General features: G+C 36.9%; 2 protein-coding genes across 2 annotated transcripts; one reads left to right on the top strand and one right to left on the bottom strand.

Annotated features, from left to right (window-relative positions):
• Positions 1–2,231: 2,231 nt before the first annotated feature.
• On the top strand, positions 2,232–21,541 carry RHPN2 (rhophilin, Rho GTPase binding protein 2; the record flags this gene model as incomplete). Its single annotated transcript, XM_009709884.1, has 14 exons — positions 2,232–2,347; positions 6,163–6,291; positions 9,253–9,328; positions 10,347–10,424; positions 11,108–11,232; positions 12,180–12,346; positions 14,633–14,820; positions 16,130–16,286; positions 16,761–16,880; positions 16,978–17,172; positions 17,942–18,018; positions 18,815–18,961; positions 19,849–20,004; positions 21,290–21,541. Coding segments are annotated over 14 exons (1,983 nt in total), but the record flags the coding sequence as incomplete, so codon positions are not given.
• A 3,513-nt stretch (positions 21,542–25,054) lies between these two features.
• On the bottom strand, positions 25,055–27,271 carry LOC104169072 (chromosome unknown open reading frame, human C19orf40). The gene is made up of 4 exons (XM_009709883.1): positions 27,160–27,271; positions 26,416–26,555; positions 25,950–26,102; positions 25,055–25,297 (listed from the first exon to the last, which is right to left on the bottom strand). The coding sequence occupies exons 1-4, from the start codon at positions 27,269–27,271 to the stop codon at positions 25,055–25,057; spliced, it is 648 nt and encodes a 215-aa protein (XP_009708185.1).
• Between the last annotated feature and the right edge of the window lie 426 nt (positions 27,272–27,697).

Below are 27,697 nucleotides of genomic sequence, written 5' to 3'. Positions count from 1 at the left end.
AGTGGCAGCCCAGAAGAAGCAGCAGGCTAAGAGCAGAAAGCAACTTGTGGGTAGAAGGCCATGTTGTACCTTTAAGTGTGCCTTGCTTATGTCTCTGTGTATAAATATGTGTAAAGGAGCATGAAGTATTTGGTAGTTAAAGGTCTACTTTTAATCTGAGATGAATGAATGAGTTTGCTACATGTACGTGTCCTTTCCAGTAAGAAGTTAATCTTCTACGTATTGTGCTTGCTGCCAGTGCTTTCTCAACGAAGAGAGTATATACTGCGCACCCAAGTTTGGGGCTTCTACCGTAATTGGTATTTCAATGCAGAAACATTTCTGCAATAAGAGTAGTTTAATGTGGCATGTTTTTTTCAAGTTATCTGGCAAACGGTGCTTCTGAAGATGTTTGCACAAGCTTCCTGTCATTTTACCTATTTATTACAAACTTTTCAAACTAGAGATTTAAAATTAACAACATTAGGCTGTGCTTTTTCAGTTGAACTAGTGTAATCTGGATTGAACAGCTCATTTCTCTATTGTCAAGTCGATTTGCTTTCACTTGCCAACCCATATAAGAACTGAACTTCAAACAGATGATTAGAACTTTATGTTCTATTAAAATTCTTGCTTTTGTTGTGCTGGTATGTCATTGCGTGACCACTCATAATTAGGGCTCGATGAGAGACTTTTAAATGCTGTCATATCAAAACCAATTTTTTCTCATCAAAACTAAGAGGGAGAGGTCCAAAATAGTGCATCATTTAGTGGCTGGAGTACTTGAAGGAAGACTTGTATTGGACAGATCTGAGCCTCATTTTTTGTGTAATGCACAGTCCAGTAGGACCCTGATAAGCTTTGTAATGATAGCCAGCAAGGCCACTCAGAAGGACATGCTTTATTTAAGGGTAAGCCTTAAAACAGAGTGGTCTTATTTGCTTCAGAATCAGTAGTTAAGGCTGCAGGGGTGTGCTGGTTGGCTATAAATGAGTATTGATATTAAAAGACATTTGATACTTTAAAAAAAGGGAGGGGCAGGGGCAAAGAATAAAAAAGTGGAAGCGAACTTCTAACCTGTTTAATAAAGGTGTTAAGATTGTGTTTCCTTAAAAAAAAAAAAAGACAAAAAACATGCAGTGCTATTAATCTGTAACAGTTTTAGCTTATCTGTGCTCATCAGAATGCAATGGCTCAGTCCTGCTCAAACACAGGTTGCAGTAGTTTGAGTCTGGTCCTTATGCAACGTATGCATGTACACAGGAGCATTCTTGTGAATTCTGGATTTCAAGGACTTAATTTGATGAATATCTGAAGGTACAATCATCATCTTACCCTGTCAAGCTCTATTATTCTATATCCCATCTTATCTTGCCCCATCTCATATTATTCCATTTCCCAACTTACTCAATACTGAGCTATCAATATAAAATCTTTGGCCAACGAGTAACAAGAAAAACTAATGGGCAGATAGATCATTACATCTGGCACTGTGAACATACACAGATGAAATAACTTCTAAAGCTTAGTCATATTTCACATTTTTGGTGCAGTATGCAAAGGTACTGTTGAGTTACGGCAGGGCAGACTTAAAGATCTGAGAGCATTTCCTGAGTGTGAAGAAGAGCTGTGCAGATAAGCAGTATTGTGCCAAAAATAAGTTTGAGATGTAAAGAGAGGAACCTAGCGAAGGAGGGGTAGGGATTGTACTGAAGGTCTGAGCACCAGAAGGAACAAGAGCAGAAATACTTAGAAACGTTCTTAAAACTGTGAGCAGTGGTACCATCAAAGCCTGGTTTTGATAGTGGTATTTCAAGGCTGCATATATCCTGGTACGGAACTCTGATATTTTGCACAGGTTATGCAGAAGCTTTGATAGGAGTTACTGCCTTGCCAGATACTGTTTTTATGAAACCTTTAGAAACTTAATAACACTGCCAAATTTGGTTGTAGTTGGAAAATAGCTGGAAAAGATTTTTAGGGGAGAACTGACTGGCTCGCACTTGTACATAAGCTTTAAATCAGGTATTTTCTGCTCGGATTTTGATGTGAAATACTTTGGTATGTCTCTTTTGCTTTTAATGACCAAGTTGGAGGAAAGAAACACTGTCAGTCATTCATCATTGTGGTCAATGTAGTTAATTTGTATTCATACAATTGAACCCAGGCCATTAAAGTTCATTCAAATTCAGTGTTATTCCCTTTTCAGTATCTTCTAACAGCAACAAAAAAACTTGTTTCCTTAATTCTAGGGATGTAATCCTCTTGCTGAGACTGGTCGAAGCAAACTGCAAAATCAAAGAGCTGTCCTGAACCAACAGATCTTAAAGGCAGTAAGAATGAGAGCTGGTGCTGAAAATCTTTTAAGGTATGTGTTACGACTTCCTAGCTCTCTTGGCTGAGCAACAAAATTTTTTATTTTTTAAATTTTTAAAAAGTCTCTTATCTGTTGCTTTTTCCCAGTTTGCCTAACTGCTCCCTTAACATGCTGCATAAATTACTGCTGGATGCTTTGTGAATCTCCCTGAAGTTGTTTTTGTTTTTTTTTTTTTTAATGCTGTAGCTCTGTAGAGTCATTATCCACTATAAAGTGCACTTTCAAAGTTGCTATGTTGTAGCAAATGAGTTGAATGTTAGACTATCTTATGTTGCTCTGTTTGATCAGCTTTATTGCTAGTGATAATGGTAAGTGAACCTTGCTGAATATTGTAATGAGTCCTTTTTACACCTTAAATCAAATAAAGGTATTGTCACTATGCTGTTGCTTTTTCCAAGATCCTTTAGATTTGTGCTCCACAGTGGAAAGGACCATCAGTTGCCTTATTTATTCCATGTAGCAGTGATATCGGAGTAGCAGGGTAGCACACATCTAATTTGAGCTGGGTTACAGTTGCCACCAAATTCTCCTACAATTTGAAGTAACTGGAAGAGACTTTGCCCTTCATCTGTTATAGTTTGTCCACCAAATTTTTTTTAAGACACAGTTTCTTATGTGGCTGTCCCCATAGGAATAGCCTTATGTTGACCCTGTCTTGAGGCTATTAACTGCTTGGCAAACAGTCCTGTAGCTTTTCAACAATCCATCCCTCTGTTACAGAGAAGAACTGGAAATTTCCCCAATACTCATCTGCAATAGTCTCCTATAGTGTCTGTTTCTCTGCAACTAGAGCAACAAGGGGTCTCCAAGAACAAAATTCTCGTCAATAGCTTCCCTTAGAGAAGTGAAAATGCTTGGATAAATTCACTTTTCTTAACCTTGCCATTAATTGATAGGTTGCCCTTTGCCTGTCACCTGCCTTTATCTCCACTTTTGGCAAGAGAGTTGCTAGGTCCAAAGCTTATGTAGTTTTAGCCTCTGTGACTGACTGTTTTTCTTTGTTTTCTGGTGACTGATTTAAGGAGTAAGACTTGGGGTCTTTTGCTACCTTTTGTATGCATAGCAAAATTCTTGTATCTGCTTTTGAAACTGAACGCTGTTCAGTCAGTAGATGTTTCTGCATGTCAACTTGGTAGTGTTTTGGAAAGGCTAAAGAGATGAGTAATATCTAATGTGAACACTGGTTACTCTAAGATTCAACCTAAAGATGTCCTAAAGTTCGGCTCCTGATACCAATATTAACTGCTGAAATACTGAAGCTGCTGTGACAAGAGTGGGAACTAAACCTGTTTGAAGAGTAGAGGATCAGACTTATTTCTAAGTTATTAAAAACCTAAAATGAATTTATACCTATTAGACTTTAAACTTGCTAGTTCTTTGAAGGAAGCAATTTTAAAAGTAACATGACCACTAGATAGGCCACATGACTAGAAAATTTACAGTCTTCTAAAGGAAAACATAAACAAACAGTCTTTATGCTTTCAGATTCTATTTGCATTTCTTCAAGTTCTAAAAGAAGCAAACCAATTGCTGTCCACGAGGAGCCTCCTGCAATAGGACTTGAGAAAAAACTGGAAATGCAGGTTTCTTTACCTTTGACTGAAAGTAAATGCTAGGCTTGAAACGAATGATCCATATAGTGCAAAGACTTTTGTTTTTAGAACTTCTGAAAGTCACTCTCTCTTTTTCATTTTCTTTTGTTCTGGAAGTTCTCAGTTAAAATTAAATTCAGAGTAGAGTTACGTGGATATCACATTCCTCCTGTTGCTGTCTTTTGCTGTTTGTCATTACAAAGTATGTCTACAATGCAAAAACATGAACAAGTAATCAAATTAACTCTAAATTGGCATGGACGTTGAGAGCAATATAGCCATATTAGAGAAGTTCACCTGGGTGGAATGTTAGGGTTTCTGAAAAAGATGTTAGACTCCCTCCTGTGGAGGACAGTAAGCTGGACCAAACATGGAGCCTTAATAACATCGTAATTAAATTGCTGCTACCATGAAAGCTCGCCCAGTTATCTGTATGGTGCCGCCTTTGTCAAGGAAGATTCACTCCACCCTATATTTGTGTCCAGTTTGGCTTATGCGGGCAGCAGATGTTAACATCGCTTAACTTCAGCGATCTCAGGTATTCAATGAAGTACAGTGTAGAAAATTCATAGATAATGCATATTTATAATATGAAGTACAAGCTTAGAATTTTAGCCTCGGAATAACTAGTTCTTCACCAAAGTGTTCCATAAAACTGGAGGATTGTTCCAAATGGAGCCTAGGTATATGACAGCATTGTTCATAAATACTTATGAAGGTCAATTTTATATTAAAATAAAGGTAAGCTGCAAACTTAAAATAAGTTTGTTATTGTCTAATGATTTGGACTCTCTAATATAGGGGTACAATCTCTTAAGCTTGGATATGGATCAAGGCCTTTTATCTTAAACTCATACCTGTGGTTATAGGTAACAGTTTAAGTCTCTTGAAAACAGTAATACTGTAGAGAGAATTGGATTAGAAATAGTGGTATAATATCCTCAAATACACCAATAAGAAATCGCACAGAAATGCTCTGGGGAGCTAAATACTAACATCCACTATGCTAGCAGCGCAAAATGTGTTGTCATGTAAATATATAAATGGCAAAGGAAACACGCAAACAAAAAAGATCTTATTTCACAGAATCGGTTTGGTTGGAAGAGGCCTCTGGGATCATCAAGTCCAACCTTTGCCCTAACAACGCCATGTCAACTAGACCGTGGCACTAAGTGCCATGTCCAGTTTTTTCTTGAACACCTCCAGGGATGGTGACTCCACCACCTCCCTGGGCAGCCCATTCCAATGCCTAATGACCCTTTCTGTGAAGAAATGCCTCCTCATTTCTAGCCTGAACTTCCTGTGGCACAGTTTCAGACTATGCCCTCTTGTCCTGTCATGAGTTGCCTGGGAGAAGAGGCCAGCCCCAACTTTACTACAACCTCCTTTCAGGTTGTTGTAAAGAGTGATCAGGTCTCCCCGCAGCCTCCTCTTCTCCAGGCTAAACAACCCCAGTTCCCTCAGCTGCCTCTCATATGACTTACCCTCTAGGCCCTTCATCAGCTTTGCTGCCCTTCTCTGGACTTGCTGCAGCACCTCCATGTCCTTGAAGTGCGGGGCCCAGAACTGGACACAGTACTCAAGGTGTGGCCACGCCAGTGCCAAGTACAGGGGGATGATCACTTCCCTAGTCCTGCATCCGACAAAATAAAATTATAGAGAAAATTGTATTGTATGAATAAGAAATATCTTCCTACCTGTATATTTGATTGTAAAAAATTCTGTAGCAAAAGTTTTACGGGCAGGTTGTTTTATTTTATTCTTAAGATCAGAAGTCTCTACAGATCATTATTCAATTTGTGAAGTGGAAAGTATTTTTTTAAAAAATATCTCCTGAATCCCCCCACCTCCAGCCTCATATCTTCTTCTAGGAAAAGGTCACATAATCTGAAAAGAGGATAGTGATTCTGTTTTAAGGTGCTTTAGTTTTGTTGATTAACGTATCTGAAAATAAGCCTGACCCTTAATCACATAAAAAAATATAGCACATAGCAAGCCTTCTGTGTGTCTGCATGGTTATCTGGAAACTATACCAGGCTCTATCTTGACAGAAAAACTGAATAAATTCTGAAGTGTGAGGTCTTGTATCATCTCTTAAGGAGATTTTAAAAAATCTTTAAAATGCCAAGAATGCTAGCAAGGGGGTCAACCAAGCTTATGTACGAAACCTTTTCCTCAGCAATAAAAGAATTATACGTCTCTTCCTTTCTGCAGAGCAACCACCAACAACAAAGTACGAGAGCAGGTACTACTGGAACTGAGTTTCGTAAACTCAGACCTGCAGATCTTAAAGGAGGAACTGGAAGGACTTAATATCTCAGTAGAAGTTTATCAAAATACAGAGTAAGTATAAAGCTAAGTTACTCAATTATTAACAGATCTTCTGTTTACCCTTGGAAAGAAAATTGTTCTAGGTGAATGTGAATGCTGGACAATAACTACGTGAAAGAATAGAGAGTTTGATAGGAAGAGAACATACTTGATGGTAGATTTGTTGACTAAGGGTTAGTCTGCATATTTGTCTTTCACTTGGGAAAGGTATGTACCACTAATCCTTAGATATGAGTTCCTTTGTGGAGGAGGGTATTGTGAGAATTGAAAGCTCTTGGGGCTGTATGGTGAGACACATGGCACCTAGCAGAATTTCCAGTACTAGAATGGCTAATTGGTTCAGTGCATTCTGGAGTGAGCAAACCTACTGATATAATATCTGTTCTCAAATGCAGTGCATATGACAGTCCTCTCTTTAGGTGGAGAATAGAAGTACAACACTGATTTGGAGTTCAAAGCAGACTTGGGGTAATCTTTAAGGTGTGCACTTCAGTGATAGAAATCCATAAATTATCTGGGTAAAACAGAGAAATTTTTAGTAGATGAAGTTGGAATTTTTCCAAGATATTTTTCCAACTTTAAAGAGCACGCTAAACTTCAAATTGCAATGGATTCCTCAAAGATAAAACTTGAAAGTTAAAGATTATTCATTGCCTGAATACTGCAATGATTTCTGTATCAGTTAGATGTCTTGTTTCTCCTAAAACTAAACGTTTACTATTTGATTAACATGAGCAGCTCAAGACAGAAATTGAAGCGCTTCATATGAGAGGAGTATAATTTTGGGTCCCTCTTAGCACTATTCTCCCAGGTGGACTACAAGTAATTCTTAGTGTAGAGGGACTAAGCTCATTTCCAGTGGGGTATCTTTCAACTGAATGCTGACCTGATGCAAAATATCCGTGTTTTGTTTTTCTCAAAAAGAAACTTGAGCTAAAGTTCCTGCTCTCCACCCCCATGGCAAACTGTGACAACTATTTGATGCGAAAATGTTTTTTTATTCAAGATTTTACCAGTCTTCAGAGATGCATGTGAGCATAGAGAGCAGTATGATAGTTATGGCTGTGGAAATGAAAGCAAGACGCCAGAAGTACTATTCCTTCTTGTAGCTAAAGAATATTTGGATTCTCAATGAAGGGTGAACAGTAGGTCAAGTCCCAAGGCAGGTAAAAGCCTTGCGGCTGGACAGTAGTATGCTTTTTATTCTGTCCTGATCCTACTTCCCCAATCTGTTTTGCATGGTGTTCTACCTTTCTGATGCTGTTCATTCTAAGCTCTAAATGCTTTTTATGTTCCATCAGCTAAAATAACTCACTCCCTCTGTAACTGCTGTCCAGCCTTTAATAGCAAATAGCTATTAATAGTTGCATATAGTTGTTACTATTGTGCATATAGACATCAACAAGTCACACCCACATTGCTGGGTTACACTGTATTGTGTTACACCAGGCTGAAGGGTTGGCCTTCCCATGACTTGCACGCATCTCAGCTGGATTGAGAAGCATGACGCTATTTCTACTCAGTTCTGGAAATCCAGGATCACCTCCCTAACTGTTCAATGTCCCTATGATGTTGACTCTGTGGGTGTGGCACCTTAGAAACTTAAAAAATAGAAATTCAGTTCCTTTGAATGACAAATGCTGGTGTCTACAGGGACTGTGGGTGGTACTAGAATTCATTAAACCAGTAAGTTAGGATTTCTTTTGCATGTGTCTCACTTCCTTTTGGGGAAAAAGTCTGGATATAATCTGTTGTAAAAGTATGGTTTCCTCTAAAAGCCTCACCAGAAATCAGATCATTTGCACTACCTGCAGTGGTGTTTTGGCTCTGTATCCTGGAAGTCCTTTTCAAGCTAGCAGAATCATTTTTGGATCATGCCAACTAGTTTAAGGACTCTTCTTCTACTGAGGAAGCTGCATTCCTACTCCCACCTTCCTGAGATGGAATTTTCACCAGTAAGAAAGTGATTTTGCTGGCTTTGCTGATAAAACAATAAATGAATCACACCTGTGGGATTTTGTAGTTGGTAATGGAACACTCTAAACCATGATTAGACAGTCAATTAGTTTTTTTCAGGAAAAACAGAAATAATTGATAAATCTTATAATTGCCCAATACTGATCTGTTAAACCTACTCTAAATAAACTATGTATCTGGAAGCAATTCTGATCTTTCTTTTTTATAATTAGGTAATATACTTAGTGGAAGAGCAATATATGTAGCTTTTGAGGGATAGATGGTGCTCTTTAGCTAATAAGACTATTATGAATTAATGTTGTTTACTAATATGATCTGGGTTTAAGTCTTTGATACAGATGTGTATTCTCTTGAGGATCAGAAGTTTTTAAGTCGCAGTTCTCATCCTTATTGCCCTTTGATATTTTAGAGGTTGACTTGTTTAGAGGTTAACACCTAGCATTGTCTAGAAACTAGGTCTCAGACTTCCTGCTCTTAGCCCTTTCACTGTTAAAGTTGATATGCTTTGGCCCTGCTTTTCCCTGTGTTAGTCACACATCACTTCTAGATATGAAACCACTGGCAGCATGTCAAATACTGATGATAACTACTGATAATTACCGTAGTTCTTACCGTGGCAGATCTAGCAGCTGTGGAGCTGTTTTCTGTCCATAGAACTTGTCCAGGTGTATAAAGGTTGAGCTAAATTTCAGTAAGCCAGCCTTTGAGAGTCTCCTTTTTCTTTCATTGAAGGAAAGAATAGGCTCAAATGAAGAAAAAAAAAAAGCGCAGGCAAGTAGCTTTCTTCCCTCTCTTCTTGAGGAGTCACAGGCCATTAAGCAGACTTTCTTGGGCAGAAAGGAACTGCTATAAACTATGTATCTTTTACCTGAACATCCATCAGCATACAAACTTCCTGTCATCAAATGAAACAAAGGTAATCATCTTATCAACAGACAAACAGAAAAGAAGTATTTCTGAATCTTTTTTTTTTTTCTTTCTTTTTTTCTCCCACAGAGAGACTTTCAGCATTCCCTTGGTACCTCTTGGCCTGAAGGAAACCAAAGAAGTAGACTTCACAGTCCCCCTCAAGGTAAATTTCAGAGACACATTTCAGAATGAATAGTTAACAGAAATAACTTCCATTTCAGATTTGTTTAAAGAAGCAGAAGTAATTACATACAAATTATTTTTTGTTTTATTTGCCCTAAAACTGAGATCACAATATATTAAAATTTAACCACCAATTATTTGGGTCGTTGCTCGTATCTAGCTAGGACAAAGAGTCAGAAGATGTTACAAGAAATCCCACTTTGGAGACAGTAGAGTTAAACTAAAGAGAATAAAAATTCCTTGTACAGTTTTTGGTTCCAGTAATACTATTGATTAATACTTTAAGTGTGAAAGTAGTAATGAAGGTTTTACTCAGCATAACACAGGGATACTCCAACTTGCATTAACCAAGCTAGCTCAGTTGTGAAGCAGTGTTGCAGTGTTAACACTGCTTGTCTGTTGGCAAATATACTTTGCTGGCTATTTGAGCCACCTTCTGTATTTTTTTGGACTACTGTGTATTGTGCAATGTAGACTTTATCTCATGGTAAACCATCTTATATCACTGTAGCGTTTGTCCCTGCTTTTACTTCTGTAGGTTAATCTCCATGGTCAGATTATGGTACAACTTTATGCCATTGCAGTTTGGTTAATTTAAGTGGAATTGTCCTAATATAGCTGACAAGAATTTGGCAGTCTTTCTGTTAACAAGTTTTTATGGTCAGTTGATTCCCTTGTTATTTTAGCTAACAGGGTTCATTTGTCCCTTTCAAAACTACTAAGTGGTGTTGTTTTAAAACCCAATGGAGTTGATGTAATAGGTGTTTGGTTCCTTTACATCAGACTGAAATGTCTTGTCTCGGATATCAAATGAAATTGTTAGTTCTATTGTCTTTTTGTAGCCTTGTTGCTATATGTTACTGTGCTATTGACTGGAAGGGAGTAGACTCCATGCAAATTGCAACTGAATCAATTTTGTACTGTTTGCAACTGCAGAAAACAATAATGAATAGTTTAGATTAATTTTAGATATTCCAGGTTTTTACTTTTTTTTTTAGGACTTTATTCTGGAACATTATAGTGAAGACAGTTCTGAGTATGAAGACGAAATAGCAGATCTCATGGATCTGAGACAAGTAAGTTCAAGTATGGCATACCATGAGGTCTTTTAATCTACAGTTGTAAATAATAATATTTGCATAGAATCAGAATATGCCACTACTACTTATAACTTACCATATTCTTATTGGCTTTATTTCTGAGATACGGAACACGAATCTCCATTGTCCAAGAGCTTTACAATCTGAGTAAAAAACAAGTGAAGAAAAGGATGACGTTATGCAAAGTGATTGAGCTATTGACACAACTTTGTAAATCTTGTAAATCTAATTTGTCTTACATACTTTTTTTACTTTAAAGTATTTTAAATTTAGCAGGAAGAGTGGTGAAGTGAATTCATCTGGCAAAATATTGTAGTAGAACGATGGTTATTTCTAACTATTGTTTGTTTCCTGTATTATACTAGAAACATAAACTTTCTCTGTAGCTTTCATAAAAAACCTACAATCTTTCTTTAATTAACTCTGAGACTTGCCCAACAGATCCTCTCTGCTTCCTTAAAGGTTACATGCTACTTCTGTGCAGATGAAAACCTCTTATTTGGAATGCATCCATATGGCCTTAAGCTTACCGTTCTCAAATTCCAAACATTTCTATGATACTCAGAAGTCAAAAGGAAGTAGAGCTTCATCCTTGGTGTTTCAGTATTCACCCTGTAACTCAACAGAATACACTTTATTTTAATCTATTGTATTTTAAGGCCTGCCGCACTCCTAGCCGAGATGAAGCTGGCATTGAGATGTTGATAAGCTATTTCCTTCAACTTGGTTATGTAGAAAACAGATTTTTCCCACCCACCAGGCACATGGGAGTTTTATTTACATGGTAAGTGTGTAGTTCATGTTTGTCTTTGTCTTTTTTTTTTTTTTCCCCCAGAACACTGTTAATCATTAACTGTCTTCCGTTTAATTTGAAGTATGTCAGTATGTTTCCCCCCCACTACTCACTGCAGTGTGTGTTGTAAATTTTTTCTTTTTTTTAGCATTAATAGTAAACCTGAATACAGTACCTCCTTTTCATGCTTAAAGTGAAGCCATTGGCTAGATTATGATTTGGACTACAGGTTAGCACAAGGCAAAAAGAGAGAAAATAATCTTCATTTTGGACAACTGCAGCTATTTCCTGGACTCTGAAACTTGGCATGAAGCAGATGAGGAATGAGTTAGACCTTAATTCCCCTCCTTCAATTTGTTAAGACCACCGTTTGCACCAGAAGAGAGGAGGGGCGACCTAAGTTATTATAGTGGAGTGTTTACTACATCTATGAGCAAAGTTTGACTCTGAATTCAGAATTTTTCTTTTTATGATGAAAAAAAGATGATTACCATGCAGCCAAGAGTAACTGTTAAACTTCTAGTCATAACTGCAAATACAAACTTTAAAATACAAGCTATAGAGGATCTGACAATGCCAATAGTTGATCTTTGGCAACATCTAAGTACAAGAACGTAGCAGCACATATGGATACTTCCCCAGCACACTCTCAGCCTCTGTGATGTTTTATAGGCACTTTTGAGTTAGATATAATATGCTTATGGAGGCACTGCTGTAAAACCTGCTGAAAACCAAGCCTCAAATCAAGCCAATCTCTGGCTTGCAGCATCTACATTGTCCTTGCATTACACAATGGTTTTTCTATTCACCTTCATTTTCACTGTAGCAGAACAATTATTAAGAATTCCACTGCTCTTTTGGAAAAACAAAATGAAAATACCTGTTGTTTCAATGGAGTATACTAATCTTAATACTTCTTCTAATATTTGTTTCCCAAGGTATGATTCCTTCACAGGTGTCCCAGTGTGTCAGCAAAATCTGTTGCTTGAAAAAGCTAGTATTTTATTCAACATTGGAGCCCTCTACACCCAGATTGGAACAAGATGCAATCGTCAGACCCAGGCTGGACTTGAAAATGCTGTTGATGCTTTTCAGAGAGCTGCAGGTACACATTTTAAAATGCTGGGAAGGTCTTTATGCAAATGTTCCTAATCTCATCCTGATATCCTGCAGATTTCTGCATTTCCCACTGACTTCATTACACAAAAAAGGAGGAATAGGGAAATTCAAGGAGCCTAGTGAAGAAATGAAGCTTTAATTTAAAACCTGGAACTGTAGTCTGAACACGCAGATAAAGACAGTGAATACTGCGGTTAATGATTAACAAACCGCAGTTCAAAGTTCTTGAGTAACAGCCCTAACATTAACTCCTTCATTGTTCATTTTGTTTCACCAACATAGCTGCTTTTACCTCAGTGATATTACACCGGTGTAAAAAATCTGTACAAGAAACAATTTAAAGGGTTGATAAAGGGCTTAAAACCTAGTTTTCCATATGGTCTCTTCAAAATTCATCTTACTGTGTTCTCTGGTGAAATTTGCAATTCATTGGAAGTTGACTACATATTTTCCATAGATTCCAAAGGCAAACAGGTTCAAAATAATCAATCAATCTCTGTCCCAAGCCAGGAAAAATACAAATAAAGAGTATCATATCCCTTGAACTAACGTGTTATAGAAGCTTTTGGTTTGGTTTTTTTTCCAAGTAGATTTTCTAAATTTTTATAAATGTAATCTGTGCTACAGATAATGCTTAAAGACATGACCTATGGAATTTAATATGTACTGTAAGATTTATTTCTGCACGAACCATCTGTGGCTATTGGTTTCCACTGTATGGATAGCTTTATCACCTAAAAACTGTGGACCATAGAGTTGGATTGTCATAAAACCCCTCTTTTGAATACACAGCTATCAAAAAAATTTGATAGTATTTCTTCATGCATTTATTAAATAAATTGTTTTTCAACCTTTGTATTTCATCTAAAAAAATTTCAATACTTGAGAAATTTCACCATTTTGCTGCGGCTCCTTCCATTTTGCAAATTAAAAAAAGTCACTGCTTTTCACTTCAATGTATTTACAGAACAGAATTAATTCACAAATTGAAATGCATTATTTGCTACCACAGTACCTTTGCAGGGCCCCAAAGCAATGTGCTCAGGAGGCATTTCATTGTACCTGTGCATGGCTCCGTAACACTGTTCATTATGTTGGTGGAGACATGATATAGAGCATGTATTAACTGTTTCTCTGTGCTGAATGGAAAATGTTGCACAGAGTTTATCCTCAACAAAGCTCTTGGTGTGTATATGCTTACCGTATAAGCAGAAATATGTTGAGAATGAAAAAAAAAAACTTTTTTCCCTCCCCTCTACTTTCAGTCCCTTTCAGTAGGGCACTCTGTCAGTACTTGGGATGTGCCTGGCAAGTTTGGGGTGTTGTTTTTTTTTTAGTGCAAAAAGGCAGAGATGGCCATAATTCAAATTTGTGTAAGGGCATATTAATAAGTTGAAAGATACAAGTGTAACACAGAAAATGAAAAATCTCAGAAACTGGTAGAAGGAAAACACAGCACAACATGGCCAGAACTGAATGTAGTGGCAAGAAGTAAGATTACAGAAGCTGTAGACACTTAGCTTTAGTCTTATCGTTACACTTTTGTAGTGTTATCAGCAATTAGCAGATTATTAGAACTCACTAAACCAGTTGGCTTACGTGCATGCTGAAGGTTATGCTTCCATCTGTGAAACTGTTACTTAATATTTGCACTACAGTTAGTGCTTGTTTTTAATTTGATAAATGATAGAAAAGATTAATCTGTTGGTGGAACCAGATACTTAAAGCCAAATCTAATTTTACCCTATTAAATATACTGTTCTAGGTTACTTACAGGGATGGAACTAGCTTTCATTGGGACACACAATGCACTTAGCAGCATCTGAAAAGGAGATTCATAATTAATTAAGTTTATATGTTTGTGTTTTGGGTTCTGCTGTCACCTCCTTATAGTTGCAGAGATCTCTTTTTCTTGTCGTATGTATAAGCTCTAGCCTGCCACTCCCATATACAAGTCACATTCAGTTCAGCACAGCTTTATGGTCAATCACAAGAACAGTTGTAAGCAAATCTGAAGGTATTGCCCTTAAAACTTGCAACTTCTGTTGTTCCTGTGAACTGTGATTTTGAGAACTGTGCCTGGAGATGTTTGATGGGAATGCAAAGCAAAACCTGTAGGTCAGTTTAATTTCATGTGTACTAAGAATCCCTTCAGATTGCTGTAGTGCAATACCAGGAAGTATGCTTTCAATCTTAATTATTATGGTACATGCTAGAATTAAGTTCACTTGTTTCTCTCTGTAATGCTGACAGAACGTTTTTGTAATTTCAGGAGTCCTAAGCTACTTAAAGGAGACCTTTACTCACACACCAAGTTATGATATGAGCCCAGCTATGCTGAATGTACTAGTAAAAATGATGCTTGCGCAAGCTCAGGAGTGTGTTTTTGAGCAGATTGGTCTTCCTGGAATACGCAATGAGTTTTTTACGCTAGTGAAAATGACACAGGAAGTTGCCAAGGTAAAATATGAGACTTAAAATTTGGTCTTTAAAAGTAACTGTTTACAGTGCTGTGTTACTAGCTACAGCCTCTAGTAATATTAACAGAATTTATTAAACCTAGCTATTACAACCATTACGGAAAAACAAAAGTAACAAGGGACAGCTTACAAGCTACAATGAGAATCACAACCTTTCAGAAGATTAAAATGTGAATAGCTGCAATTTAAATATAATTATTTTAGAACTGTTATGATTTTTTTTTAATTCATAATTCATGAAATTGAATAGAAACATGCTGGAACACTTGGGTAGTGAACTTGCCAAAGGTTTTTTACACGCTATTTATGATTTTGCTCTTTCAAACAGTACTGATCTTGTCCACAGAACAACATACAAAAGGACAGGGTTGTTTGTGTAGTTCTCTGTTAAGTACTGAACACAGCCTGTCTTATTTCCCAGCAGTGGGAGGTTATGAAAACCTAGAAAGCTTAAGTGCAAAAGAATAACTAAATTGTAACTGGGGGAAGGACACTGATGAGCAGTCAGGTTGGTAGCTGCAGAGCTGTCTCGGGACTTGCCTGAAAAATGGGGAAGCAGGCTGTGCTCCAGAAGGTAGTGTTCACACTTGATGGAGGTTGATGACATCAAAGACTGGGTATGCCAACAAGATACGCATATCCTTTCTGAGCCATTTCAGAGTAGCAGATATATAATTGCTTCCATACTAGCTAAATGGGCAAAACCTTTCCTACTGACCCTATAAAGCCACCCTGACTTATTTGTAGGATTGATTCCCGCAAGGGCAAGATTTTTGGATTCTGTCAGTTGGAGTTGTTTGATCCATTGAAGCAGCATTCACTGCTTGAAAAGCTATTTTATTTCCTCTGCATAAAGGATAGTAGCCCAGTTTTAACTAGACCACACAAACTTAAGGCTAGGTATGCCTACACAGCTTCAGAAGTGAAGCTCAAACGTACTGTATAAGTAATATGCTTCACCCTTTTTCTCAGCTGAATTAACCCAATGAGATTTATTTGTAAATTAAAAACCATTTATTATATGGTCTTTTTATTGAACTCTGAAGCCATATAGATTGACTGACTTAGTCCATCTGTTCTTGTACAAAATTGATGTACTTTTCTTGTCAGGGAAAAATCAGAGATGGAATTTCATATTTTCTCAAAACTTATTTACAAGCCTTTCTAACTCTCCCCTCCTTTGATGTGATGCACATGAAGTTATCTTAAGGTTGAATACAATATCCCTTACTTGAGCTCCTAATAACTAATGTTAAATTCTCATATTTCAATTCTGTGCTTTATTTTAGGTGGGAGAGGTGTACATGCTGGTTAACACTGCAATGAATCAGGAACCAGTGAAAGAGAATATCCCCTATTCCTGGTCTAAACTGGCACAAATAAAGTCAGACCATTACAAAGCTCTGGCGCATTACTTCATTGCCACCATTCTGTGTGACCATGAATGTAAGAATCATACATTTTCTATATATTCATACAAATAACGATAATAAACACATAAACAGTTATAATTTGGTCTGTGAATAAGATTAGGAGCCAGGAACTTTGGAGTTTCAATATATGTTAATCTGTGGCCATTTTCCTGTTCAGATATCAGGCCATGCTCTTTTGTCCTTTACAGAAGAATGTGCAAGTTCAATAAACTAACTTTTGCAGAAACAAAAGAAATGTTATATACATTACATGCTAATAAATTGTTCAATTTTTGTCACTATGTTCTGGCATATAATTATTACTTGCATATTGCAGATTATAAAACTGATAAAAGTCTTAAAAACTTGAAATTCCTATCAATATATATGTGTACAAATATTTGACTGCATTTGAAGAGCAGGTAGTAGTAACTACACAACAATACACCTAAAGGAACAGAGCACCAAGAGATGCGTAATGGTTAACGTTCTATATCAATTATTATAGTGCAGTCCAGTGATGATGAAGACCAGCAGGAGAAAGCCTTGTCCCAGTTGTATGACTACATGCCTGAAGGACTGATGGTTCTCACCATTTTAAAGGACAAAGTTCAGAGAAAACAATTAGGTAACTGCCAGTTTCACACAGCTACTAGATACTATTTAAAAATTACCTTGTATTTATTGTCTACAGATGACAACCAACAGTTTCTAATTTTTTTCAGGGAAAGCACATTTACGCAAAGCCATTGTTTACCATGAAGAAGCTCTAAGAGTCTGTGGTCTATGCAAAAAGCTTCGAAACATTGATGTTCTTCAGGAGGTTCTAATGGCTGCACATAAGCGCTCACTTCTCAAATATGCTCAGCAAGAGACGGAAGATGACTTTCTCAGTCTAATCCAGGCTCCAGATATCCTTTGTAAGTGTACTCAGATGGAAATAAAGGGTATCTAACCATACATGTGTATGCTTTCATGGGGATGTGCCTTTATTTTATATATATGTATCCATATATAATATGCATCCATACATAATATAAATAATGTACAAGTTATATACTGCACATTTGAGCTTAGATTCCTTACACATTTCCTCAATCACAGACAAATGAATTTTGTTACAGCTGCTTTACGGTGTTTCTGTCTCTGGCCACATCATTTTCTGGGGTAGATAACAATGGTTATTATTTAAAATTCAGCTTTTTTTGGTGGCTATCTTGTGAGCTAGAAAAATTGGGGAAACTTTAAAAGCTAAAATCATACAGGGGAAAACTCATAACTCTCTCTTGCAGCACATCTCTTACACTGGTCTAAGTTGTTAATTTGACTTCTATTGGTTCTTCCTGCCTTAGTCCAGCTCATCCAAGTCTTTCCTCTTTGGAAGCACTGGGAAAGAATGAGTGCTGGTTTTAAATATTTCTCAAAGAAAAATAAATTGAAGAGGAGAATAGTGTAGTTTTGTTTGGATGGATTGTTTTAAATTTTCTGTATTGATACTATCAGCTCTGAAGATATTTTTAAGGTGAATCAGATATTTGTCTTACAAATTTCCACAAAAAGGAGTTTTTCTACAGCCTGGTAAGAATTTAGGAGAAATTTCTATCTAGCTTGGAATGCAAGAAAAATAAATTTGTATGTCTTATAATGAATACTTAAGAGAAAAATAATTTGTTTTTCTTTTTGTTTTAGCTAAAACGGAGTATAAAATAGAAACAATTGCTCCTCAGTTTTCCAAGGTGAAAGTTAAAGACTTCTTTCACAGGCTGGTACGTAACATGCTAATGCTGACCAACCTCCGTCACTTTGCTAGCAAGTATAAATTCACTCTAACGTGAGGAAAGGAACCCAAGTATTTTAGCCTGAAGAAATGATCCTGTAGTAACTGGGGGTCTTCAGAAGTTATTGGAGAGAGATCACTCCTAGCTTCAGAGGTAGAAGTCAACTTGAGACTAGCAAAGAATCAAAGTGCCATTTGTATATGGATTTGCACAGCATTCATTCTTGATAACCTTCATCAACATCCCATGAATTTTCAATAGGTAATTGCATACAACTTAAAGGCAGGGAGAAACACATAGTACTTGGAGATAGGCATGCGTAATGCGTAATGTTGCATGCCTCAAAGCCAGTCTTTCAGGTGGCTGGCTCTGTGTGTATCAGTAGGCAAAGGGAATTGGGAGTTGTGGTTAGGATCAGAATATGCAACATTTCATGAATCAATTTATCTCCTCTAAAATGGAGTAATATAGGACCTTACAGCCTGCTGCAACCAGAGGATTCTGCACACCTTAACAGAGATCTCAGAACAACTTGGCAGTTGCTGTCATCTCACTCTGGCTGAAGCATCACCTGAACAGTTATGAAGTAGGGCTGAGCACTTCAGGGGACATCTTAAACTTCTGGGATAAATCTCACTGTTCCATTTTAATGGAAGTAGCTGGAAGTTAACCTGAGTAAAACCTACATAAAATGAGCTTAAAGCATTGTAACGTAAAAAAATTAGAAATGCTTACTTATGCATGACAGTAAACCATAATGTGCCTGCTGCTATGTTACCTCCAGGGCCCACTGACAGTGTTCTCGGCCAAGCAGAGATGGACGGCTCCACGTACCATTCGCATCCACCATGAAGCAGGAGAGCTAGGATTCAGTCTTAAAGGAGGTTCACCAGTACAGATTTATTGTCTTGATCCAGTTTGTGCTGCAGCAGTAAGTACATTGGTGCAATATTAACAATTTATCTCTGGACTGTAGCATTACAATCTTTTGAATGTAAATTTTTAGCTTGTTTATACTGGTGTATGGAGTATTTGTTGAGTTCTACTATACATCAGTATAGTCAATTCATATAATTTGAACACATTTTCAGTGCTATATACACCTTAGATGTTAAGAGTATCCGTACCCCTGACATCACATTAAACTAGAGTTGATTTCTTCTTGTTCACACTTAATAGATAAAAAGTCCCAAATAATAAAAGCAAATACTATATCCCTTCTAGCTTCCCAAATTAGATGGGGAAAAGACTTTAGAAAGTAGCAACAACAATGAGGATGAGGATCAGGAAGGGAAGGCAAGGTAGCATGTGCCCAAAGAAAAAGAGGGGAAAGAATATATTATCGGCTTCTAATATGTTGTTCTTTGGGGGGGGGGGGAAACAAAGGGATAAAGCAGCATGCAGTGATGAGCACAGTTCAGCTGTAGGAAGGGCAGAAGCAACCACAGAAGTACAAATAAAAATACTGAAGAAATAGAAGTAAAAACTGGAGAAAATATCTCATGGGGTACAATAGAGTAGCAAAAAACAGCTTTCACTTACTTAAGGAGAAAAGTGAAAAGGACATAAAAAGAGCCAACATTTGAGTATGCCAGAATCACATTTATCAATAGTAACTCAGATAGGTAACTTGTGTACTTGAAAAAGTTGCATGTTTCTTTGTTACATATACACAGGTTAGTTCCATGTGTCTGGCTAGACAGTGGTTTTATAGCATCTAAGAGGGAAATGCCTTTAAGGCAGATACTCTGTGATGACAATAATATTCTATGCATCTTTATAATTCCAGATACTAACATGTGCAAAATTTTTTGACAGTCGATGGGCCTAAAAGAAGGTGACTACATTGTTTCAGTTGGTGGCATGGATTGCAAGTGGCGTGGAGTGAATGAGGTGCTGGAAAAATTCAAAAGCGTGGGAGAGCAGCCCATTGAGATTGAGGTTATCAGTTGCCAGGATACAGCGGCATCTATGGTATGTAATGAGGCAAATATGTTTTGCAGATTGGATATGTGAGAATTTTTTTGACTTCCTGGCTTCAGTCCCTGATTAATGTTTACTTTCATGTAGTCAGATATCCCACTCCACTAGTGAATATATAAAGCATTCAGGCATGTGTTCAACTTTAACAGTCTGTTTAAATCATCATGAGTTAGTAAGCTAAAGAACAGTCTGTGTGCATAAGAGTGGTTGGGTGGTAGGTTCTTTTGTAGTCAAGCTGCTTAGATTAATTGCATTATAAATTCCAGGGCATATTTTATTTTCCCCCCAAATCATCCCAGAGGATGAAAATATTACCCTGTTCAGCATTGGAAAAGCCACAATGAAACAATAATGGAATGCTATAGAATATCCAAGACGGCATGCTTATTTTCTATGCACTGTTAACATAAATGATCCGTGAATTTTGTATTAGATCACGGATTAATGTATGTATTTTTTTATTTTGGTGGACTTTAGCTGTCTAGTCAGTTACTAAACTGCTGTAGCAGCCGCCTTAGACTAAGGAAAAATGATCACAAGATTAAAAAATGTTAAGCTCTAAATAACTTAAACTTGTTTGTAGTGTGAGAGAACTTGTAGTTCAGCTAAATTCACTGTTTCATGCTTCTGACATTCCCTGGCAAGCTCAGGCACTGAAGTATTGTTGCCTTAGAAGTGATCAAGGTGCTCTTACTGCTGTTAGATTTTTCTCGTTCTGTTGAAGTAGTTGATTTTCCTTATTGAAAATAAGGAATTGCACACCTGCCATTCCACAGTGCTACTGGAAACAAAAGGCTAGAATGTAATCAGATTGCTTCAGGGCACAGCTAAGATAAGACAGAGAAGGCTGTGCCTTTCGGGCATCACAAAAGTGTCCTACAGTAGCTCTTGTCATAGTTGCAATCAACATGGAACCTGTCCAAAGACAGCAAAAAGACTCCCCTTCAGAGATCTGTGCAAGAACTACATACTTAAGCTTTGTAGAGATGTTAGTATAGTTATGCTAGAAGCCAGTAAATGCTAGCTATAACACAACCCATGGAAAAGATTCGCAAGTCCCTTTATGCTTTGCATAGTGTACCTTGGAGTTTACATGGGCAAAATACCAGAATCATAGTGCTCTGAAGGGCCTTGTGTTCAGTTAGTATGTCATTAGCACAGAAAGCTTGCTTTTGTCTGCTTTGGAAAACTATTAGCACAGTAACCTTTTGTTATCTGCAAAATTTTGACCCATTTTGGGTGACTGATTCTTATAATGCTTCTCTTTTTCCTATAGCATAGTAAGAGTGCAACTTATTCTGTGGGAATGCAGAAGACATACTCCTTAATCTGTTTAGCCATGGAGGAGGAGAAGATTGATCAGACCAAGAAAGCCCCACTGAAACTGCCTTTTCTAAGTTGGGGAACTAAAAATAGACAGAAAGCTGCAAGCACCCTCTGCCTTCCTTCAGCTGTGGCTGGAAGTTCTCAGATTAAGAAGAAGATATCTCCATTCACACTTCTGAATACAGAAAGTTCATTGTACTGAATCTTTCAGAAGGATCTGTTAGCACGACATTTTTCTTTTGAATGTATATAAAAAATTGATCAACTTTATCTTTATATATATATGTGTATAAATTCAGACAAATGCCATTGACTTCATTTACTGTGTATTGAGCCACTATGAAGGTCAGAGGCTGGCAAAAACTGTAAAACCTAAGTATTTGAAGGTTAGAATGAAGTGGTTTAGGAGGTATGCAATAACAAGATGTAGATAATAAAATTGCTTACATGAGGACTGGATTCCTTTGGAATTTCAAAATACAGTATCATGACTTTTTTTATAACTATGATAGATGGGACTTATTTATTACATGTGAAACAATAGTGGACACATTCAAGGATGATTTTGCTCTAAAAGTAGAGTCAATAATAAATCAGTTAACATTACTTTAAAGGATTATCTTAACAAACCACAGGCAAGAGAGAGTAACATTATTCAGAGAAACTAGCCTTGTGCCAAGGGGCAGTGTCATATAGTTGTGTTTTTTATGCATAGACATTCTCTTTCTGAGAGTACTATGTATATTCTACTGAATAGTTAATTTAATTCTGGAAGAGAATTAGAAGGCTTAGAAGTCAAAAGATCTTTTGAACTACAAAAGGCTTTTACTCTGCTCTCTTTGTGATCTAGGTTCCATTTTAAAAGCCTGTTGATTCAACTGTTGAAGCAAGCTTTATTCCAAACTTGAAATTATTTCATCTACTTACCATAAGACTTGTATCTCATTAGTCTTGATAAAATTGATAGCTGTGGAACAAATCTTAAAACTGACATATTCCAGTGTATTGATCAAGAGTACATAAATTGTGGTGATGCTTTAAAATGAGAAAAGAAGTGCTTGTGAGTCTTAAGCGGCAGACTATTTATTTACTATCACACCAAGTAAAAAAACAAAACAAAACAACCAAACCAATATATATAAAGTCCTCCTCCCACACCTTGGAACAATTAATGAGCAAGTACTGGATATATATATTAAGGAGGGAGACAAAAAACCTGCAAACAAACTGTGAGCAACAAACCTTTGAGATTCTTCTGTTTTCTGAAATTAATTGAAAATTGCTAACACTGTAGTGTTAGTTAACATTGCCATCTACAGAGTAGATATATGCTGTTTGATACTCAAAACAACAGGAAAGTTTGTGTCTGGGTGTAAACTTTTAAGTTGTTTATTTTTAGTTTCTTATGTAATAGGTGTAAATATGTTGATGACACTTATTTAACAATAAAAATCACATGCTGTCATTTAGTAGTAGTTCTTTGATTCTGCTGCAGCTTGGACAATACATCATAATTTACAAGTTTTCACTATTTACTGCTGGCATACCTCTTGCATGTTTCTGTAATGTTGCTTACAAAGATCTAAGAAACTGTTCTTTCTTAAAACTTTATATTGTATAATACAGGAACTTACAATCTAAAACTTGCTTCCTTACAAGAGTGTTAACGTATTTCTAGAGTTTCTCTATGAAGGTTACATAAAAAAAAAGTTGTAAATTACTTATGACTCACCTATCCTTAGTAGTTATTCTTCGTGTGTAGTTGGAGTAGCACTTCTTAGACACACACGCAGCAGCAGTCATATACTGATAACACAAGACCCTGCCATACAATATTCCACACAGATTTACCTTGCATGTATGGCTAAAATTACTCTCCAGCTAATCAGCAAAGTCACATGAATCACCCTTCCAGCTCTTCATTTCTCTTAGTCCACTATGCTAATCTTCCTGCAAGTATCTTCCTCCTTAGCTGCATGATTAACTGCCTTTCCATTCATATCATCACACTCACTAGTCCTTGGGGAAAGGTTGGAGTGGGGGTCTTTTATTATTTAAGCCTCCCCCCTCCCTTGAATTAAAGTCAAAATTTGGGCTTCTTGACTGCCATAGAAATACATACTTATTATTTTCTGTCAACTAACAAAAGACTTATTCTATACCGAGTGGTAGCCAACAGCTAACTTCAGGCAAATGCTAATTTCACAGCAAGTGACCACAGGAATACTTGTAACAAGTTTCTATCCACAAGGATGTATAGGGCTACTATAAAGCCCTAAAAATAAAGGTTTGCAGTAGATTAGTAGTTCAGCCTATAACTCCATTAATACTAATTGTTACTACTTTAATTGAACTTTATTTAATGCACTGAGCAGATGGCCATTTGAAGTAGTAAACAGGTATCTGCCTTGCAACATCAATAGCCACATACCTTTAGGTGTGAAACCCGGTCTCCATATCAAAGTGACAGTCTGAGAGAAGAGAGAATAACATCTAAAACAGATTTATGAGGACGTTTAAGCATTTCCTAGTTCTAAGAAAGTAGTATCTTGCTCTGTAGTTCTGGAAATGCTGATAATTTATTACTCAGTAAATTAAATACTTATGCCCAAATAAGTGTATTTTCATCCCAAGTACAGAATCAACATAAGTAAAAGGTCTATCTACTGTCCACGCTAACCAGTGGATGAGATATTGGTTACAGAGGTGCCAAGGTTCTGTTACTCACTTCTCTGTAGTTTACAAAAGGGAGTTGAAAATCCTACTCACTCAGCTGCTTTCCTGCTCTGATCCAAAACCCAAGTAGTATGAAAGAAGCTTTTCACATACCTCCTTAGGTACATAAGGCGAAAGGCAATTTGACCCCTACTAAATAGGATAAGAATATAATTTAAAATTAAATGCAAGATTGTCAGGAAAAGCAATCCTCTTTACAAATAACGTGATTAATACTGGAAGAACAGGTTGAATTATGGATTTTGATCAAAGCTTCCCATATTATTTTCTTTGTAGCATAACTGATATTATAATTAATACATTATAGCTGATATGTCAAAACATATTGTAACTGATGATTATTATCCCAACCTATATTCAAAAGCACAACATGAATTAACCAAGATTTTGGATATTAGATACAGGGGAATAAATTTGGTAACACCCTGTGAACTGAAAAAGGAACCAGAGAATTAAGTGTAAAGTCAAAGAGGTATTCCAGTAGGACTTTCCAAAGGAAGTCCAAAAAGTTATAAATCAAAGATACTACTATAAAGCAATGTATGCTAACTTTTTTTAAAGCGCTGTAACTCCCATTGCCAGTTACTGAGAAGAGAACACCACCCGCATATTAACAAGGTGTTTATTTCTGGAAGACAAAAGTAAGCAAGCAAATTAGTTTTCCATTTTTTTTCTGTGGATGCTAAAGACGACAGCGTTTTCTCAGGTTTTTTGTACAAGATAGATGCAAAACACTTTACAGCTTTCTTTCCAGGCAATTTTCACAGCTCAATATACATGAGCAGAACAGCTGTAAAGAAGCAGCAGCAGAGTAATATCTAAACAATTAGTCAACACCCTCCAGTTGTTACCAGGATTATAGAAGTTACCATAGTATGTGATTATTAAAAACAAAATATAGTTTTATACTGTTTATTTTAGAATTCACAAGAATCAAACAAAAAGTCTTTGTTTTCCAAAACTGCGCTACACATGCATGTCAGGAACATAAAAAAGTGTAAATTTGTTGTGCTACTGTTTGTCCAACTACTAGCTCAAGCTCTTTGACTGATGCATTACAAAGCCGGTGGATGCTTCCAAACTGTTGCAGTAAAAGCAGAGCTTTTGTTTTCCCAACTCCTGGAATTTGTTGCACAGTCCGAAACACTGATGGCTCTGCCAGCTGAGAGCACTGTTTACGAAGAAAGGGGTTACTGTTGTGATCCTTACTTTGCTCACGGACCTGAAGGAAAACAAAACCATACGTGACACTGAGTGCCCTCTGCTGGAGCTCTGCTTTTGGTTTTTAAAACAGTTTCCTCCATCTCAAGAAAGTTCAATGCCATCACTAGGAAGTGTTAAAAACAATCTCCCTCCTTAACTGTGCACCCTTATTAAGGGTTTTGATGCAGATCCACAAAGTCTCACTAGGAAACCAACCGTTTCTTAATACCAACCATGAATTAAAACAATGATTTTGTCACCTTTTTGATGCAATCAGAAAAAGGATAAAGGAAAAGAGAAACAACTTAAGAACACAGTTTCCCCAGCCCAAGACAAAGCAAAATCTCAAGTCGATTTTGACAGAGAACTTAAGTGAGGCTTGCCTAATGCTCTCCAGTGGCACCTCAGTGCAAGATCACACTAAAAAAAAAAAATCCAGTATCATATTCCTTAACTTTTTTGTTTTGTTCCCAAATGAGCCCTCCTTCCACTGAGCTATACTACCGTATTACTTTTGCAGGATATTCTTTACATTCAAATAACAAAATACGTTGCATTCCTTTATGATCTCAGGTGTTCTTTCTGAAATGAGTGATGATTGTAGGAAAACAGGTAATTCTCCTCATATCCCATATTTTAATAAATGTTTGTCCACTAACATAAAAACTTACTAGCTGAATGATAAGTTGGGAAGCTTCTCCTTGATTTGCCACAGGAAGCAACACCATTTCAAGTTCTAGCACAACAAGCTTTTGTACTGCTAAGAAATACTGGTCACTTATCTGGGTTTTCTCTACAATTACAATTCCCCCAAGACTGCTGGCCTGTATTGAAAGGAAAAAAGAAGAAAAGACCTTGTTAATGATAAGCTGATGCAATGCAACAGAGAGAAAACTTCTGTCAAGTATGAGCTGCCTGAAAGCAAATCAGAGGAAGAATAGAAGTTGCAGCAACAGGACTGAGGCTTAATACTGCATTATTACACAGCTGTGTAATTTTTCAGTTTTCAGGTGGCAATTATCACAAAAGTTTAGCTCCACTGAAATTTAACAATAACACAAGAAGAATGTTTTCAGAAGCACGGAATAAACAAATACCAATCGATAATTCTTCCTTTACTCTTTATGTAGTACTTACATTTCTAAACCGAACCAATCTTCGTTTGAATTCATCCCCTGCAACCAAATCTGCTTCAGAAATATATAAAATGCAAGTTCTGTTTGAAAGATGAAAATCCACAAGTCCCAAGCCATCTTCAAAGACGAGTCTAATTTTCCCTTAAGGTGAGATTGTTAAAAGTACAGTAGTTAAAAATATACTAATAATTACTTCACAGCACAACCTTCCTAAAGTGTCAATAATCCTAGTGACTTGACAATGAACTTAATATTCTTTAAAAGCCATTCTTGTCTTTAAGCAAAACTGGTACAAGCAATCCAAAGTACTGTGTGATACCTTTAATAATGCCAATGAATAGCACTTCCAAACTACAGATTTCAAAGTGCTATAGCTTCTCAGTAAACTCTGGACTTGAACAAAAGGATCACATACTGTTCTGTAAGGATCATATTAATTTAGTTTGCTGTGCCAACATATGATAGCAGTCCCAGTATGCATGTAAATTCAAGGAACTTCAGTGGAGATGCATGTTCACAATAGTCCCACTGCTGTGGTTCCCAAGAAGCAGATACTTCTGCTTCTTCTCTACAGTGCTCAGCAACTATGAAAACATGACAGAATTGATCATGTAGATACATGACAGACAAATAGGAATTTTCAGCCTGCTAACATAGGCTGTACCACAAATATGGGACCAGTCAGGCACAGAGTAAAGCATATTCCAGCCCATCTTAATACTGGGTGATAGAGGGGAATGCTTACCTTGTAGCCTTTGGGCTATCTCTGATCCTCTCCACTTCTCATTTCCAATCACATGCCCATAAGGGACAACTATAGATCCTGCCGTCACGGCAAAGCTTTCTTTTGTTGTCATCAGACCTTCTTGAAATCTTTACTTCAGTAGCAGTTACACCCTAAAAAGAAATGTGGCAGAGACATTAACACATTTTACAAACCTGTTCCAAACTTAATTTTATGATTACAATTTGTAAGATGTAATACTCTGGAAGAGACACCGTCTCCTCCCTGAAGCTACCTTGCAGTTATGGTTAACGTATCAAAATCGGTAAGCAACTGTGTTTACTTGAATACAGGTTGTTGGCTTGGAAATACCACTCCCAACTGTGCCAGTCAATCTGAAAAACATCTGAATTAAGACACACAGATGGTAAAAAAACCACACTGCCTTTTCTATGCCTTCATCCACCCTTACTGGAAGAAAGTCTGCCTCAGTTACAAAGCTGACTCCAGAGGCATCTCCAGCCCTCAGCTGACAGACGTCTCCAGACAGATTATTAGA

Source organism: Cariama cristata, unplaced genomic scaffold (genome assembly GCF_000690535.1).
Source record: "Cariama cristata isolate BGI_N322 unplaced genomic scaffold, ASM69053v1 scaffold15861, whole genome shotgun sequence".
NCBI classification, from domain to species: Eukaryota; Metazoa; Chordata; class Aves; order Cariamiformes; family Cariamidae; genus Cariama; species Cariama cristata.
This window is presented reverse-complemented; position numbering and strand designations above follow the sequence as displayed.

What these genes read in the sequence shown, in the direction of transcription:
- LOC104169072 (XM_009709883.1), bottom strand. Translation starts at nt 27,271, where the DNA reads ATGACAACAAAAGAAAGCTTTGCCGTGACGGCAGGATCTATAGTTGTC. An exon ending in GATAGCCCAAAGGCTACAAG is followed by an intron (nt 26,556 to 27,159) that starts GTAAGCATTCCC and finishes TCTCACCTTAAG; the next exon opens with GGAAAATTAGACTCGTCTTT. An exon ending in GATTGGTTCGGTTTAGAAAT is followed by an intron (nt 26,103 to 26,415) that starts GTAAGTACTACA and finishes CTTTCAATACAG; the next exon opens with GCCAGCAGTCTTGGGGGAAT.